The following is a 17,980-nucleotide window of genomic DNA, read 5'->3' on the forward strand; positions in this document are numbered from 1 at the left end:
GTATGTACACGTCCCAAATTGTCTAATTAATGGCCAGGTGAATGTATATGCTGGAACTCATTTGGAGGAGGTAGCAAATGTGGGACCAATCTAAAAAAATAAAAAAACAGCTGAGAGACAGAAAGCAGGAGCAGGAGAAATGGAGCTGGCACTGGCAGGGGGTGGCTGCAGGTCAAAGCAATTTAAGATTGATCCTGGTAATGGTGCAGGAAGCCAAGTGGAACAGGGAACAAAAGTCTTAAGGCTGCATCCCAAATGGCATCCTAATTCCATATATAGTGCACTATTTTTGGCCAGGGCCCATTGTACCGTATTCCCTATGGGCCCTGGTCAAAAGTAGTGCACTATATAGGGAACAGAGTGCCATTTGGGATGCAGACTATAAGCAGGAGTCTGTTGTCATATCTATGAGTCAGCAGGGTTGTCATAGAAGTGCTGAATAAATCAAATGTCTGTTTTAATTCAAGTAAAAATAAAGACAAGGCCTCTGGGTATGGAAGTATTAAAATGGTCTGAGATCTGGGATGGGTTTGAAACATTTGCCACCGTCACAGTACCCCCATGCTTATTAACATTACAACTTACCAGTACCATCACCATTGTTGGTGCAGCATTTCTGTGTACTGAATGAGTAAACACACATCGATAGGATAGTGTTTCCCAAATGGCACACTATTCCATTAATAGTGCACTACTTTTCACCAGGGTCCATAGGAAATAGAGTGCCATTTCGAATGCTGGCTACAGCAGTACAGCTTTTTTGTTTTTTGTTATCATCTTGGCCTCTTGTGGAAAGCTGCACACTGGAGATAAAGACAGACAGAGACTGACACCAGATTCTCTTCTCTGAGGTAGTCCGTTAAAGATGAGAGTACAACAGCACAGAGCGGGATCTGTGAGTGTCTGTTAAGTGTTCCAAGTAGCAGAACTTCACTTATAAGACCCAAGAATAAAGAAACCCATTTTATATGATCATGCTGACCAACTGTTGCTCAGAAATCCTCAAATGGTCCAGAATTTCCCAACTCTTCATCATTCGGGCAGCTCATTTAATGATGTGTGTGTTTTTTTAGAGCATACAGTCTAATGGTGAGAGAGGGAGAAAATTTAGAGCACACAATCTAATGATGAGAGAATGTGAACAATAGTCTCTCTGTGGCCTCAGTAGTATGCCAGGTTGGTGTAGACAGCCAGCCTAGCAGTAACAAATGGCTCTGAGATATAGGTCAGCCCATTAGGTCTAGGGGAGAGAGGCTCCTGCATCACAAATAGTACCCTATTCCCTATAGTGCACTACTTTAGACCAGAGCCCAATGGGCCCTTGTCAAAAGTAGTGCACTACATAGGGAATAGGGTGCCATTTTGGACACCGATGATGCGTTCTCCTCAGTGCTACTGCTGCTAACTGGTGCTGCTTCTGCAAAATACATTTCCTGGCCAAAAAAAGTGCTGAAGGGCTTTGGAGCTTATTACATCCTAGGGACAAAGATATCCCCTTTCGAAATGGCCCTTCTTCTCTGGAAACGGCTGCTTTCCATCTTAGGGGCCGCGTGTTCGTAGGGCTGAGGAATGGGCCAGTGTTATTTTAGATTGGGCCAGAAACCTTTTATTTTTTTAATCATAAAGTGCTGCTTCATGTTTTGCACCTTGTTACATCATCACACTGCTGCATAACAACATTTCTGTTCACACCCCCACCACCTACTTTGTTTCCTACTTAGAGAAGGATAGAGGCCTACTTTATTTTTACTTGTTTAGACGGTAGTGCAAGAGGTATAGGACAAAATGCTAATTTATTATAACGGGTAGGCAGGTGTGTATGGTGTGTTTTAAACTGAGCGGATTTACACCCAGGCCTTGGCTGGTGGCCCTGTATACATGACCATTGCTGTGAATAATCAGTAGTCATGCTTGCCTTCATTCTCAAAGTCATCCAGTATGTGCCACCTGCTGTAGCTAGAGGTGAAAGAAACGCACACCTATTTAGGCGAGGTGCTGGCTAGCGGAGTGGAACACTTTAAAAAATTAAGGAGAGCCGCACACTCTAGGAGCTCAGATGCAAAAATATTTATGTCCAACGTTGATGGACAAGCTGTTGCTGACAGTGATCCAACATTTACTGTACCTCTGAGCTCTATGTATTCACCTGGATGTTAAACCTAACTCCCACCCGTTCCAGGCTAATACAGGTCACAGGTGGCCCCATGACGCCAGGCACAACACCAGCGAGCTAAATAAGGACAACACCCATCTCCGCAAATGAACACGTTTTGAAAGCTACTTGCACCCACCTGGCACTAGGCTCATTCAAAGCAACACTTTGTATTCGAGAAGATAGGCAAATGTGCATTATTTTGGGCACTGTGGTTGGTTTAAACTCTTTGAAATGATGTATTTTAGCAAACAAAGAGGCTACGCTTCTATGCACTCTTCCTGACCACTTGGGAGCTCCACTTAAATGGCTGTATTCAGTGCCTCTTTACGGGTATGATTGGGTTGTAATTCAATGGAGAGCCATCACAGGGCTATATAGAAAAGAACATCTACACTTAAATGTTGTGGATACGGCATAGGCAGCAGAACTGGTTCGGCCTTAGAAATACTGCAAGTGAATATCACAGCCTGAAGTCTTTTATATGAATTTTGTTTATAAACCTAATCCAGAGGTCTGTATGGAGATATACAGCAGGAGAAAACTCCGTAAAATAGCCCAGGTGAAATACCCTCCCGAAAATTGACATTCGTCGCTACAGCGCTGAACAAATTCCTTCAGTTAACAACCTGTCAGAGAAATATAATTTCATATTTGAAAGGCAAAGTGTGAAAGAAATAACATCTTTATGCAAATAGGCCCACTGTACTTTGTTTGGATAGCGAGAGATTGGATTACGTCTCTGTGTTGGCACTATCATGTAAAATCCCTCCTCAGAATGACAGAGTTTTACCTCTGGGAAGGAGAAAGGGTAATAGTGGTGTCTTCTTTGTAGAATAGATGTGAATAAGTCTGCAGCAGTTGAAAAGATTAGGGGAAAGACAACTAGACACAGTGCGGTATAACCTTTGTGATCACGTAGTATATATCTCAAGTTACAAGAGAGGAACTATTGTGAGGTTATATGGTTTCTGTAGAAATGGACAAATGGAGGTTGTTTTCCATCTGTAAAAGAGGTTTGTGCATGTTATAAATTGTACACGCCACAAATGAGTAATGCAGTGGCCAAGTCAAACAGCGGCCCTGACATTTTCTACATTACTTAATAAAACGATGAGATCAACTTCTCATTATCATGAAATATTCAGTTGCGCCACTGGGTGTAGCCTCGTATATTGTCTTTTCATCCACTGTAATTATGCCTGTAAGAATCTTTTAAAATGATGAAATCACCCCCGTTTATAGGAGGTGTTTAATACATGTGGTGTTTAGTTGGCTGTGTCCTAAGTGTTTGGTTGTGTTTAATTATTTACACGGCGGTGGGTTGTTGCGTGCGCCGCTCGCCCATCAGTCATTCATCCCGACACAGGGGGGGGTGAGAGAGAGCGGTTTCTCTTACGGAGTATGTAGACAAGCGTGCAGAGCAGTGTGGAAACACCACAGTCGTGACACCATGGTCAAGGATGCCAGTCCCAGGTGGGAGGACTCACACCAGGATGATATGTCAGCGAGTAGTTTCTCTGCTAGTGGAGTGAACTTGTAATGACCTAGACCTATAGAAACAGACCACAGCTCCCATGATGCCACAGTCAGGAAGTAGGTCTTCATGTAATAGATACTGTATGTTGCTGAGGTGTCCTTGACTGACAGATACAGCTGGTTTACAGTCAGTGATTTACAGTCCACCCCTCAGGACAGCAGTCTTAGTGGGCCAGACCGGAGAGAGAGGCAGATTAGGAGAAAAGATAAAGTTGAGTGGCTTATTACAGAACATGACTAAGATATCAATCTGCCTGGCTCTATGAAGGAGGGAAGGAAGGATGGAGGGAGAGACCGAGATATAGAGGGAATGGGCACAGTAAAGAGACACGTTTTTGAGATCAGAGAGATTATCAAACACATTGAATTGGCCTTGGAAGATCATAGATGGATGCCACTGAGGTCTCCTGTAGGGTTTGAAAGTAGTATACAGACCAAACTTTTCATTGGGTATTCCCTAATGTTCGACTAATAGAGACATATAGGATTCTATCAATGTCTCAAAATGGATGCATCCCTGAAAGAGTGCACAGTAACAATAATGTCCGTCTTCGACTGCTGTTGTTCCAGAGGGTGTGTCCCAAGTGGCACCCTATTCCCTATGGGCCCTGGACAAAAGTAGTGTGCTACAGAGAGTAGGGTGCTATTTGGGACGCATCCCATAGTCTCTCTGCTCTGAGGAGATATGCTAGGAGAGCAGATGGAGGTTGTGGTTGGCTGAGACGTAACGGCCCTCCGCTCACACTCCCATCATGATGGATGATGCCCCTCAGCCTGAGACAGGTGCTCTGGGTCTTTAATCTGGGTCTTTCGTTTTCCTGAGGTGAATCCGAATGCACCACCAGTCTCTCTCTGTGTGGGTCTATTGTACGGATACCAACTTTCATCCAAGACTTGAATCTGATTATGAACTGGGTGGTTCGAGCCCTGAATGCTGACAGCTGTGGTATATCAGACCGTATACCACGGGTATGACAAAACATGAATTTTTACTGATCTTATTATGTTGGTAACCAGTTTATAATAGCAATAAGGCACCTCAGGGGGTTGTGATATATGGCCAATATACCACGGGTAAGGGCTGTGTCTAGGCATTCAGCGTTGCGTTGTGCGTAAGAACAGCCCTTAGCCGTGGTATATTGGCCTTATACCACACTCCCTCGGGAGTCCCTCCCTTATTGCTTAAATCTACCACATCTCATAGTAAAAGTATAGTATCCACTGAATGTGGGCCTACTGCTATGGCTCAGTGTGCTAATCAGGAGATGAGAAACACATGGACTGTAGTATTCTTTTCACAGCATCTTAGTATGTTAGGTTGAAGATACTTGAATCTGTGTTTATTAAAGTACCTTAACCTATTCTGTAACAGAAATGGCAAAGATGTACCAGCAAACTAATGGTATCTTATTGAGTTTTTTCCTTGTTGTCATCATTTTGGACCCGCTATTCTGCTAGACATTAGATAAGATCACTACTCAAGTCTCAAAGCTTTCTCTCTTGGCACAAGTTAACAATTCCGGTATTTGTATTAATGGCATACCTATATACATAATGTCTGTGCGTTCGTGTAACATTGGGATGGTTTCTGGGTGAACAGCCAAACTTCCTGATCACCTGTATTATGTTTATTTTTGTCAAGTAATGACAGGCACAATACAAGTTTCCAAGAGATAAGATTTCACATAGATTTGCAAACAACAATACAATCAAGACAGTATTGTTTCCTACAGGTTAGCTTTATCAGCCTCGATTTAAAATTCAGACACTTGTGTTTTCCCTCTAAATTATGTTATATTGTCAGGAAGGAAATAATACTGAATTGTGTTTTAGTCCAATTATCGGCACTCAGTGGAGAGACAACTAAATGCTGTATGTTTTCAACTTAAATGTAGACTAGAGGGAGCAGGCCCTGTCCTGTGTATGTGTGAGGTCTCAACATTGGTGCAGTAGTGCCCTACCTGACCCGGGTCCAGTCCTGACCCCTTTCCTCTGGTCTCCTCAGCTCTGACGGCGGCGGCGGGTCGGGGCAAGATGGACGTGTGTGGCTTCCTGCTGGAGCACGGGGCCATGGTGCAGCAGGTCAACCGCAGGGGGGTCTTCCCTCTCTTCTGTGCTGTCAGACAAGGACACTGGCAGGTGAGACACACACACGATCATATTGCCTCAAATTACAGTTACACGTCAAAGGAACCTTGATGATTTACCCAGAGGAAGTGGAGTTCAAGTCTGTGTGTGCGGGTTAGATTGCAGAGCTGCTGCTGCAGCAGCATGGTGCTGACGTGAACATCAGTGACAAACAGGGACGGACACTACTAATGGTGGCGGCGTGCGAGGGCCACTTGAGCACTGCCGACTTTCTGCTGTCAAAGGGTGAGCTACCACGATGCTACGCTAGATCATGTCTGCATCCCAAATGGCACCCTATTCCCTTTATAGTGCACTATTTTTTACGGGGGCTCATAGGAGTCTCAAAAGTAGTGCACTGTATAGGAAATAGGGTGCCATTTGGGACGCAGACCGTGTCAGCCGTCACAATGTAAACCAGTCTGCTCTTTCTCTAAAGTCAGATTCAATCCAAATTCAAAAGTGTCCAAATATCGAATGGTTTGTTGAGTGAAGGTCATATGCTGTGGTTTTGATAAATCTGCTGTTGAATGCTTAATTTATTCTTCACTAGGTGCGTCGTTGACGTCGATGGACAAGGAAGGGTTAACACCCATGAGCTGGGCGTGTTTGAAAGGACATAAGAACGTTGTGCAGTTTCTGGTGGAGAAGGGTGCGGTCATAGACCACACAGACAAGAATGGACGGACTCCGCTGGACCTGGCCGCCTTCTACGGCGACGCGGAGATTGTGAGTAGCGAGATACATTGACAGACAGTGAGACTGACAGACAGGCAGACGGACAGGAAGACAGACAAGATACAGACAGACAGACAGTTATTAAGCTCAGTCTAAATCGGTCTCACTAGGCCTGCCCCTTAGTTAGGCCCAACACAAGTGCTCTGGGACTCCTTATGAGACACACACTGCTGGGAATTACCACGGATCTATAGGAGTTAAGATTGTTTGTTCTGACTGTAGGCGACTTAAGAGTGTGTGTTTGACTGTGTTGCTCCGGTTGTGAAGGTCCATTACCTGGTGGAGAAAGGAGCCGTGATAGAGCATGTAGACTACAGTGGTATGAGGCCGTTGGACCGGGCGATAGGGTGTCGGAACACATCGGTAGTGGTGACCCTGCTGAAGAAAGGGGCTAAACTGGGTAAGAAGCTAAGAACTGTAACTATAATTTGTGTTGGTTTCTAGATACACTGTTCTTTCAGTGTTCTTTCCTACAACCTTATAGTCTAAGTGATTTAACTACTTTGGCTTTACAATAGTAATGAGAGAAAGGTGACTTGAGCCTTATTAAGACTTCAGTCTTACTAAATATAATGAGGTTATCGCCATGGAATCTGGATGCTCAGTGCTAAAATATGGAATTTGAAATAATGTCCTATCGTGATTCTGTACTTATAAAATCGGCCAATAGACAATGTTACACCCCCCCCCCCCAAAATATGATACATAAACAAAAATAACGTTTAAAAAGACAGCTAGCGCAAGCGCACATGCTACGGGAGGGACGAGAGGAATCACGGCCATGACAAAAGTGATTGAGTAGAGCAACTCGGGAATAGGTTACTAGTTAAATCACCATGGGCTGCAGAGCAAGCAACTCTGTCCTCAGAACTGGATAATTATCAAATGATTAGCATTTTTGCCTCATCCTCCTCTCTTGGCTTAGGCTATATGTCAGTAGTTTGCATATTGTTAGAATAATATGGAAACAGGCCTTGCCCAACTCTAGGCTGCGCATCGTTTCATTCATAACCTTCTCTTTTGACTTCTCATTCAATTTTTCCCATCTTGGTATTGTTTGCTTGTCTTGGTATATTTCACTTGTCTGTACTGTTGGTCATTCAAAATAAAGCTGTAAGAATAGATTTGTTTTCTATCTTTCTATTGTTGTTGATCTCTCCTTATTACCTTAGGTCTACCATATTTAAGTTATTCTACATTGTTCTCTTGCATTCTGTAAGTATAACATGTTTTTTGGAAGTAGGCTATAGCAAATAGGAATATAGGCGGTCTACTCGGAATGTCACCCATGCACTGCCCTGCTCTTTACTGTGCGGTGCCAGTCATTTTGAAATGGGTATCGTCTGTCACATCGCAATGTCGTCACCATCGACAACGGCTGTCGGTCATCCTCAATAGACGATACTATGGTAATATTATCCAAACATAGTGCTAAATTCAAGGGCAATGACACTGAACAGATTTTAATCAGGATTCACCTAGTGTGTAGTAGGCTTGGGCCATATACCGTTTGGGGTGGGTGCATACTACGCCACTGCTTAGAACTATAAGTTAAGTAGAACTATAAGAAATGTTAAGATGTGTCAAATAAATCATATCCAACTCATGGTAGCAGCTATGTATTTGGCTTGCTAACTTGCTAGCTACGTGGCTAGATGTCAATATCAATATTTTTGGTTACAGCAGAGACGTTCAATCAATAATGAATTTTTTTGTGTGCACTTTCGGTAATACCGTTTACCCCGGTGTGGTACAGAAATGGGTACGACGGTATGAAAATCTGGAAGACCGCCCAACCCTAATGTGTACGGTCTCTCTCTCTCCCTCCCGCTCTTTCTCTCTCTTGCAATCTCTATGTGTGTCTGTGAGTTTCCTTTCTCCCAAAGGTGTGCCGGCGTGCTAATTTGAGAAAGTGACTTATCACCAAAATTACATTCACTGAGCTATCTAGGCCTAGAGCTTATCTCCCTCATTTTACATCTGCAGTGTGGGCCAGCCAGGCACCTCACCCAGAGTTAGCTAATGGCCAATACCTCCAACCCTCTCCCCTTGCCCTGGTAGCAATGTAGTCTGCTCTTAGCACACAATGCTATCAGTCTCTATAATCTCAATTGCCTTTACGACCAGCAAAATCACCATTTTGTTTCATATCAATGCAATTATAGGTACAGTATATCCACTGGCAAACTCTCTCAGTATTATCAGTTCAGGAAATAAAATGGTCGACACAAAATCAGAAAACGTGAGGCAATTTAAGCTTGGAAAGGTCCAAAATGAATAAATCACATTTTATAGCCATAGCAGTTTCAAATGATCTTCTGCCTCTCTGAATGCTTTTCTCTTTGCATGATTCCTTCCCTCCTTCCTTCAATCTCTCTTCCTTTTTCTCTTCTTCTAAACTGCTTTCAATGTAACCGTAAGGCTACAGAACGTCGCCTTATGATCGATCAGGTACAATCTTTAGGTAACTTTACCTTGTTACCAATTTCCTAGTGAATATAGTCCGTGGGTCGGGGAGCGGCAGTGGTGTAACTCTACTCTGTGTATGTATGTCTGTGTGGACCAACAGGGAATGCAGCCTGGGCTATGGCCACATCCAAGCCTGACATCCTCATCATTCTCCTGCAGAAGCTTATGGAGGAGGGCAACGTGCTTTACAAGGTACAGAAAAGTGATTAGGTTTGCGTCCCAAATGGCACCATATGTACCCTGGTCAAATGTAGTGCAACCTATGTAGGCTCACAATGGTGTATTGATATAGTCAAGTGTGTTCTGAGTAAATAGTATTTTACAATGGGCTACAATAAAATAAAGAAAAGACTGATGCATACAATATAATTACAGTGCATTCAGAAAGTATTCACACCACTTCGTTATCCACCTTTTGTTACGTTACAGCCTTATTCTAAAATGTATTTAAGTGTTTTTTTCATCATCAATCTACACACAATACCCCATAATGACAAAGCCAAAACAGGTTTTTAGAAATGTTTCCAAATGTACTAAACATTTTAAACTGACATATCACATTTACATAAGTATTCAGACCCTTTAATCAGTACTTTGTTGAAGCACCTTTGGCAGCGATTACAGCCTGGAGTCTTCTTGGGTATGACGCTACAAGCTTGGCACACCTGTATTTGGGGAGTTTCTCTCATTCTTCTCTGGAGATCCTCTCAAGCTCTGTCAGGTTGGATGGGGAGCGTCGCTGCACCGATATTTTCAGGTCTCTCCAGAGATGTTCAATCAGGTTCAAGTCCGGGCTCTGGCTGGGTCACTCATGGACATTCAGAGACTTGTCCTGAAGCCACTCCTGCGTTGTCTTGGCTGTGTGCTTAGGGTCGTTGTCTTATTGGAAGGTGAACCTTTGCCCCAGTCTGAGGTCCTGAGTGCTGTGGAACACATTTTCATCAAGTTTCTTGCTGTACTTTTCCCCATTCATCTTTTCCTTGATCTTGACTAGTCTCCCAATCCCCATCTTGTTTTTCATGGTCTGAGAATCCTTTAGGTGCCCTTTGTCAAACTCCAAGCAGGCTGTCATGTGCCTTTTACTGAGGAGTAGCTTCCACCTGATTGGTGGAGTGCTACAGAGATGGTTGTTCTGCTGTGTCTCCCACCTTCACAGAGCTCTAGGAAGGGTCTTGGTGCTTCCAAACGTCTTCCATTTAAGAATGATGGAGGTCACTGTTTTCTTGAGGACTTTCAATGCTTCAGATATTGTTTGGTACCCTTCCCCAGATCTGTTCCTCAGCACAATCCTGTCTCTGAGCTCTACGTACATTTCCTTCAACCTCATGGCTTGGTTTTTGCTTTTTCACATGCACTGTCAACTGTGGGACCATATATAGACAGGTGTCTATATTTCCAAATCATGTCCAATCAATTGAATTTACCACAGGTGGACTCCAATCAAGTTGTAAAACATCTCAAGGATGATCAATGCAAACTGGATGCACCTAAGCTCATAGTCTCATAGCAAAGGGTCTAAATACTTATGTAAATAATGTTTTTCAGTTTTTGATTTTTAATACATTTACAAACATGTCTAAAAACCTGTTTTAAAAAATAAGGTATTGATGAGGAAAAAAATTGCATTTAAGACATTTTAGAATAAGGCTGTAATGTAAAAGAAAGTGAAGTGGTCTGAATACTTTCCGCACTGTATAACATGACGTCATTGGATTGATTGGCCATCAGAGGGAGTGTTTGGATAAAAAGGACACCTCAGCCACTGTAATTTGGATGAGAGGTAGCAACAATGACTGTTATATTTTGAGCAGCTCAATGCGACGCAGCAGAGAAGAATGGGTGTGTGCAACACCAAACTCACCCTTTGAGCTGGGATTGATCCGTGACATTTAACAGATTGAGTTTTGTGGCAGAAAGGACAATCCGCTCAGGTGGGACCTGTGTGTGATTGATGACAAAGGGAGCGACTGTGCGTGAGCTGCTGCGACGTGCCAGTTGGGTTGGGGGAGGATCTGACAGCCTACCTTCTCTCCCTCTCTCTCCCCCTATCCCCCCCCCCCCCCCCACACACACACACACCTTCAGAAAGGGAAGATGAAAGAGGCAGCCCAGAGGTACCAGTATGCTCTGAGGAAGTTTCCCAGGGAAGGGTTTGGTGATGACCTAAAGGCCTTCAAAGAGCTGAGGGTGTCTCTGTACCTCAACCTCTCCCGCTGTCGCAGGAAAACCAACGTAAGATTCCTCACGTCTATCCTCTTCCCCTTTTATCCTCTAATGCTGTACATTTCTCCTCTAATTACTTGAACATTTGTTTCCAGTGGTCTCCGTTAAAAAGGCACAATATGTGATCAGGTCATGTATAACAGTAGCACGGGACAATGGAAGATAGTTAAGGTGATGAAACTGTTGTTGTGCTGTGTGTTTTTGAACATGTTTTAAAGAAATGCTCAGCAGAAGATACAGTCCAAGCTAATGATTTCACAGACAGAAGTATGGCTGTTGTGGCTGCTGTTAGAGAGTAGTAGACTGCGCAATTTCAGGCCTATGATTGATGAAACGTACCATAAACTTAAAACAATGCTCTCAGAAACAGATTGAATGCATTAAATAATACTGTCTACTACTGGGACAGAAGTATAGCTATTTAGCAGTCCAGTTGAGTGAGTCTGATTGAGCCATTTGAGGCTAAATGATAAACTGTTTAGAAGTCCATAAGCGATAGTATGCTTGTAGTCATTACTGGGGCTAATGTCAGCTTGTTCCCATAAACAATCAAAGTGAGAGAGAGAGAGAGAGAGAGAGAGAGAGAGAGAGAGAGAGAGAGAGAGAGAGAGAGAGAGCTGGCCCCCTGGACAATGTGCGTTTGCATTTCCCTGCATTGGTTAGTCGTATTGATCTTCCCCTTCCCTCGCAACAGGATTTTGGCATGGCTGAGGAGTTTGCTACAAAGGCCCTGGAGCTGAAACCCAAATCGTACGAGGCCTATTACGCCCGCGCCCGAGCTAAGAGGAGCAGCAGGTAAAGCTATTCATCAGGAGAAGCCTCAAGTGTCTCTTTTAGGGGTGCATTGTTAGTATGACTTGGGAGAATGGGGTTTGGCTTGTTTAGAAGTACTGAACTTCTCGACTGACCTACTTAGTCACTCTCATTCTCTCACGACCGCCCTTCTCGCTCTCCCTCTCCCCCCCTCCATCCCTCCACAGGCAGTTCACGGCAGCCATGGCTGACCTGCACGAAGCTGGAAAGCTGTGCCCCAACAACCGGGAGATCCGGCGGCTGCTGGCCCGTGTGGAGGAGGAGTGTAAGCAGATGCAGCGCAGCACCACCCAGGGCAACCCGCAGGGGGCAACGTCCTCATCCAACCAGATTCCGGCCAACCACGACTCTGATCACGAACACGAGGAAGAGGAGGAGGAGGAGGAGGAGGTGTCGGAGCATAGAGTGGCTGTCAGTAGAGGTCTGGATGGACAGAACACTCTGAGGTTGAACGATGTGGAAGAGGAGGAGGGGACTTCTCAGCAGTCTCACCACTCAGAGAGAAGAGGAGAGAAGGGTGAGCCCTGGCCTCAGAAGATCTACTCCCTCAATAGAACTCTGCCTGACTCACTCAGTCTGGCCACTCAGCTGCCGCAGCAGCAGAACCCCAGGCCTGGCTCTCCCCCCTCCGGCCTCACAGGCCCTGGAAGGCTGAGTCACCACCGCTACCCCCCCAGGGAGCCCAGAGAGCCCATGGCCCAGCAGGGCCTGGTCCTCCAACCCACCAAGCAGGCCCAGATAGTGAAAACCAACCAGCACATGAGCTCCCTGCAGGCAGGAGGCCGCTCCTCGGGGGCCAAGTCCCAGTACGCTCCCTCCAGCCCCCTGCCCAGCCGACACATGTCCAGCATGCTGAAGCCAGGTCCAGGGCTAGGCATCGACATCAGCCCTCTACCGCCCCCTCCTGACGAGCCCGTCTACGGGGAGCAACGCCTGTCCATGGCTGCTGCTTCGCAGTCCCAGAACATGGCTATGGGCCATCACTGTGACAGGGACAGCGAGTCCCTGCACTTGTCCCAGACCAGCAACTCCTCCTGCAAGGCCCAGGACCGTCTGTCTGCCCACTCGGTGTCCTCCCTGGACGCACTGACTTCAGTGTCCCCCCAGGGCCTCCTCGACACCTCAGGGCTAGGCCAGGAGCAGAGGAAGGAGTGCGGGGGTAACGGGGTCTCCCAGGCATGCTCCCAAGGGGGAGGCAGCAACATCAGGGTGTCCAGCTCCACCAGCTCCCTGGCGTCCAGCAGTAGCCTGTCTGACAGTGGCAAGCTGCAGGGCCCTGATGTACGCACCAAAACCACCACAGACAAGGCAAAGCAGGGCCAGAATCAGGGAGGCACGAGCGAGTGGAAACCCAGGCCCTTCATGGGCATCATGGACAAGACGGCACGCTTTCTTCAGCAGCAACAACTGCAGCAGCAACAGCAGCACCAAGGACTCCAGAGCCACCCAGGCCTTCAGCCCCCCACCGGAGCCCTCCGCAGCTGGCAGAGTCACTCCTCGGAGGGATTAGTGTGCCAATCCATGTCTGCCATGGGCCTACAGGCGACGGGGGCGAACTGTGAGCTACCTTTTGCCAAAACAGGGAGCACTTACTACGAGCAGCTCAAAGCTCCATCTCAGGGTGCTATGGGGAGCCTGCAGAACGGAATGCACTCGAAAGAATTCACAGAGAAGTTCTGCCAAGCAGCCACCTGTTACAAGGAATCCAAGCCAGCACTGGCCATGCCGTCGCACGCTTTTGTGGACAGTAAACCCAAGCAGCCGAGTTTAGCCCGAGATAATCCCGCCATTCACGTAGCCTCAATGAAACCAAAGCGATCATTCATAGAGTCAAATGTGTAGGGATATGTATCCCCCTTCTCTCAACACACACACAGACACATGCGCTCATACCCACACACAGATACACACGCACATAGACAACACACTCATGCACATTGTACACACACTCAAGACACACATTAACACTCAACACACACGCATACACACACACACGTGCACACATACACACACAGATATGCATGCACATACACACACACACACACACACACACTGTACACATATTCAACACACACATCTCTTAGCAAAAATTCCAAGTGGAGGGATTGCTTAAGTTTTCCCCAGCCCATCAAAAAATTGTGTTTTAGGTCTAAACTTTTAAAGAATTTTGTTCCCCCTGGTGAATATCCGCCACAGGCAGCGTTTTGAGTGAAGCAGAAACAGAACGGATTTCTTTCTTTCCTACTAATGCATACGGCTGTTTGCTTCTGTTACAGGACGACATGCTCCCTGTCATTCAGCAAAGCTGGAGACATTGCACTGAGACAGTCATTGGGCATGTACTAATAGACAAAACAGTCCCGGCACTTTATGCATTTACATAGGCCTTTAAGTAAAGTGCTTATACAATATAATGTTATTACTGAGTTGTTGAAGGTTGAGTATAAAACAATATGTGCATCCCAAATGGCACCGTATATAGTGCTCTACATTTGACCAACTCTGGTCAACAGTAGTGCACTACATAGGGAATCGGGTGCCATTTGGGACGCATACAATGGGATTTGAACTGTGTTCATTGTGTCAATGGTGCTGAAGGAAGAATTATGGAGCTATATACAGTGCATTCGGAAAGTATTCAGACCCCTTGACTTTGTCCACATTTTGTTACGTTACAGCCTCATAAAAATACACACAATACCCCATAATGACAAAGCAAAAACAGGTTTTTAGAAAGTTTTTTATTTTTAATACATTTGCAAAACAATCTTATTTACATACGTTTTCAGACCCTTTGCTAAGAGACTCGAAATTGAGCTCAGGTGCATCCCGTTTCCATTGATCATCCTTGAGATGTTTCTACAACTCAATTGGAGTCCACCTGTGGTAGATTCAATTGATTGGACATCGTTTGGAAAGGCACACACCTGTCTATATAAGGTCCCACTGTTGATAGTGCATGTCAGAGCAGAAACCAAGCCATGAGGTCGAAGGAATGGTCCGTAGAGCTCCGAGACAGGATTGTGTCACGGCACAGCTCTGGGGAAGGGTACCAAAACATCTGCAGCATTGAAGGTTCCCCAGAACACATTGGCCTCCATCATTCTTAAATGGAAGAAGTCTGGAAGCACCAAGACTCTTCCTAGAGCTGATTGCCCAGCCAAACTGAGCAATCGGGGGAGAAGGGCCTTGTTCAGAGAGGTGACCAAGAACCCAATGGTCACTCGACAGAGCTCCAGAGTTCCTCTATGGTCATGGGATACCCTTCAAGAAGGACAGCCATCTCTGCAGCACTCCACCAATCAGGCCTTTATGGTAGAGTGGCCAGACAGAAGCCACTCCTCAGTAAAAGACACATAACAGCCCGCTTGGAGTTTGACAAAAGACACCTAAAGGACTCTCAGACCATGAGAAACAAGATTCTCTGGTCTGATGAAGCCAAGATTGAACTCTTTGGCCTGAATGCCAAGCATCACATCTGGAGGAAATCAGGCACCATCCCTACAGCATGGTGGTGGCAGCATCATGTTTTTAAGCGGAAAAGACTGGGAGACTAGAAGAATGGGGGGGATTTAATCATTTCCAAGCATTTCTGGAAACCTGTTTTTGCTTTGTCATTATGGGATATTGTGTGTTTAGAGTGATGAGGGACAAAACAAATGTAATTATTTTAGAATAAGGCACAAAATGTGGAAAAAGTCCAGGGGTCTGAATACTTTCTGAATGCACCGTAGATAGAAGAGATGTAAGGATATGTTTGAGATGGGCATTCCTGTATTCTAAGGATGTTCTAGTTCTTCACGTTGTAAATATGTAATTGTCCTTCTTTTGAGTGAAGGTCATTGTCAGTGTATTGACTTGTTCAACTGATGTGTATTTTGAGTTTTCTTTTGGTTCAGACGGTGTTCAAGGTTCTAAAAAATGTATTTGTTTATATGTTTGTACATTCTATGAATCACCCGATAACGTTAAAAACTAAATCCTCTCTGTATCTGCTTATTGTTGCTGTCTAGGTTAATTTATTTACAGCGCCTATGGCTTGGTTAATTGTAAAAGCAATATATTTTATATAGTTATTTTTGCACAGCTACTAAGATATTTTAAGATTTCAATAATAAGCTCTGTGAAAATAATATTGGTTTAATTGCATGCCACAATTGCAGTTTATAATAAAGAGAAAAATTATTTAAACAAAAAAGGTTTGGGCGAGTGTGGGGCCATCGATAATATTTTAATATGCATGTTACTTGCAATGGTTGCCATGTTTCCAGTATTGTGAGCTGTGTTACCCATAAATCACATACTGTAATAGAACATTACTGCCATACCCACAATGGGGAAATAAAATCCCACTGAGAAAACACAGGCCTTCTGGCTCTCATTGTGGCAGGGAAAAGAAGAGGCACAGTTCGACATAGCTCTGGTCCAAGACGTTAGTGCGTGTTTGAATGCACATTAACAACTTGGACCTAAGTACAACAATACATTTTAGAACAACCTGTTTATACTGCATAGACAGTACATCAGTGGCGGCCGGTGCCGTTTAAGATGAGAGAGGACGATAAAAATTATGAGCATGGCCTTATGTCTTTTACAGCATATTGGATGACTGTCATTCATATTCCATTCACCCAGTTCAATGTAACATTGATAGATTTAGGCTACTACATGATACTCAAATACTTTGGTTATTGACTTCGGTGCACAACACATCAGCTGTCTGTGACCAAGTGAAAAAAAAACTTTCCAAGCCAAACCTTCATATCATAACTGCTAACCGCTACACACAGTCTACATCGCTGTCACTATATTATCTAACGTCAAAGACAACATAGCTAATATAACTAACATATTAGATAATAACCCGCTATAATCATGCAGTACAGTCCGCAAGCACTTTAGCAGTTACACTGGCTGCCCTCGGTAGCAACAAATGTATAAAACCAACCAAACGCTTACCTTGACATGGAAGAGTTCCGGTGTTGGATAGCCAACATAGCATCCCTCTCTGTTTAAGATGGGTGTTTGAGTAGGCTAAACTTGCTAAGTAAGTGAATGTGAAAAAAATACTAGGAAACATAGCTAGCTCTCTCCCCCTTGCTTCTCCTTCATTTTTGAAGAAATGTATTTGTTAAAAACTGTCCAACTATTGTCTTTCTCTCTCTTTGAGTCATCTACTCACCACATTTTATGCACTGCAGTGCTAACTAGCTGTAGCTTATGCTTTCAGTACTAGATTAATTATCCGATCCTTTGATTGGGTGGACAAAATGTCAGTTCATGCTGCAAGAGCTCTGATAGGTTGGAGGTCGTCATAATAACTGTGTAAGTCTATGGATGGGGGTGAGACCCATGAGCCTCCTCGGTTTTGTATTAAAGTCAATGTACCCAGAGGAGGACAGAAGCTAGCTGTCCTCCAGCTACACCATGGTGCTACCCTAAAAAGTGTTGTAGACATTCATTGCGAAACAGTGTTTTTTAATCAGTTATTTGGTGATATGAATATATACTGTTCAAAAATATAAATGCAACATTACTGAGTTACAGTTCATATAAGGAAATCAGTCAATTCAAGTAAATAAATTATGCCCTAGTATATGGATTTCAGATGACTGGGCAGGGGCGCAGTCATGGGTGGGCCTGGGTGGGCCACCCACTGGGGAGCCGGGCCCAGCCAATCAGAATGAGGTTTTCCCCACAAAAGGGTTACAGAGAGAAATACTCCACAGTTTAATCAGCAGTCCGGGTGGCTGGTCTCAGACAATCTCGCAGGTGAAGAAGCCGGATGTGGAGGTCCTGGGCTGGCGTGGTTGCACGTGGTCTGCGGTTGTGATGCCGGTTGGATGTACTGCCAAATTCTCTAAAATGACGTTGGAGGCGGCTTATGGTAGAGAAATTAACATTAAATTATCTGCCAAT

At 44.7% G+C, this 17,980-nt stretch overlaps 1 protein-coding gene across 4 annotated transcripts in view; it reads left to right on the plus strand.

The window, feature by feature from the left end:
• The window catches only part of LOC124042261 (protein TANC1-like), a 184,877-nt gene extending 170,089 nt beyond the window's left edge, over nt 1-14,788 (plus strand). For 3 of the 4 annotated variants that reach the window (XM_046360671.1, XM_046360672.1, XM_046360674.1), the window contains 9 exons: nt 5,697-5,830; nt 5,938-6,064; nt 6,372-6,547; nt 6,824-6,956; nt 8,978-9,007; nt 9,126-9,217; nt 11,111-11,257; nt 11,943-12,043; nt 12,229-14,788. In XM_046360671.1, coding sequence (XP_046216627.1) covers nt 5,697-5,830; nt 5,938-6,064; nt 6,372-6,547; nt 6,824-6,956; nt 8,978-9,007; nt 9,126-9,217; nt 11,111-11,257; nt 11,943-12,043; nt 12,229-13,903 — 2,615 coding nt within the window. In that variant the 3' untranslated portion in view covers nt 13,904-14,788. The remainder of the gene's footprint in view (nt 1-5,696; nt 5,831-5,937; nt 6,065-6,371; nt 6,548-6,823; nt 6,957-8,977; nt 9,008-9,125; nt 9,218-11,110; nt 11,258-11,942; nt 12,044-12,228) is intronic. The other variant, XM_046360673.1, reaches the window with a different exon arrangement.
• The last annotated feature ends 3,192 nt before the right edge of the window (nt 14,789-17,980 follow it).

This window comes from Oncorhynchus gorbuscha, linkage group LG01, assembly GCF_021184085.1.
Source record: "Oncorhynchus gorbuscha isolate QuinsamMale2020 ecotype Even-year linkage group LG01, OgorEven_v1.0, whole genome shotgun sequence".
NCBI lineage: Eukaryota > Metazoa > Chordata > Actinopteri > Salmoniformes > Salmonidae > Oncorhynchus > Oncorhynchus gorbuscha.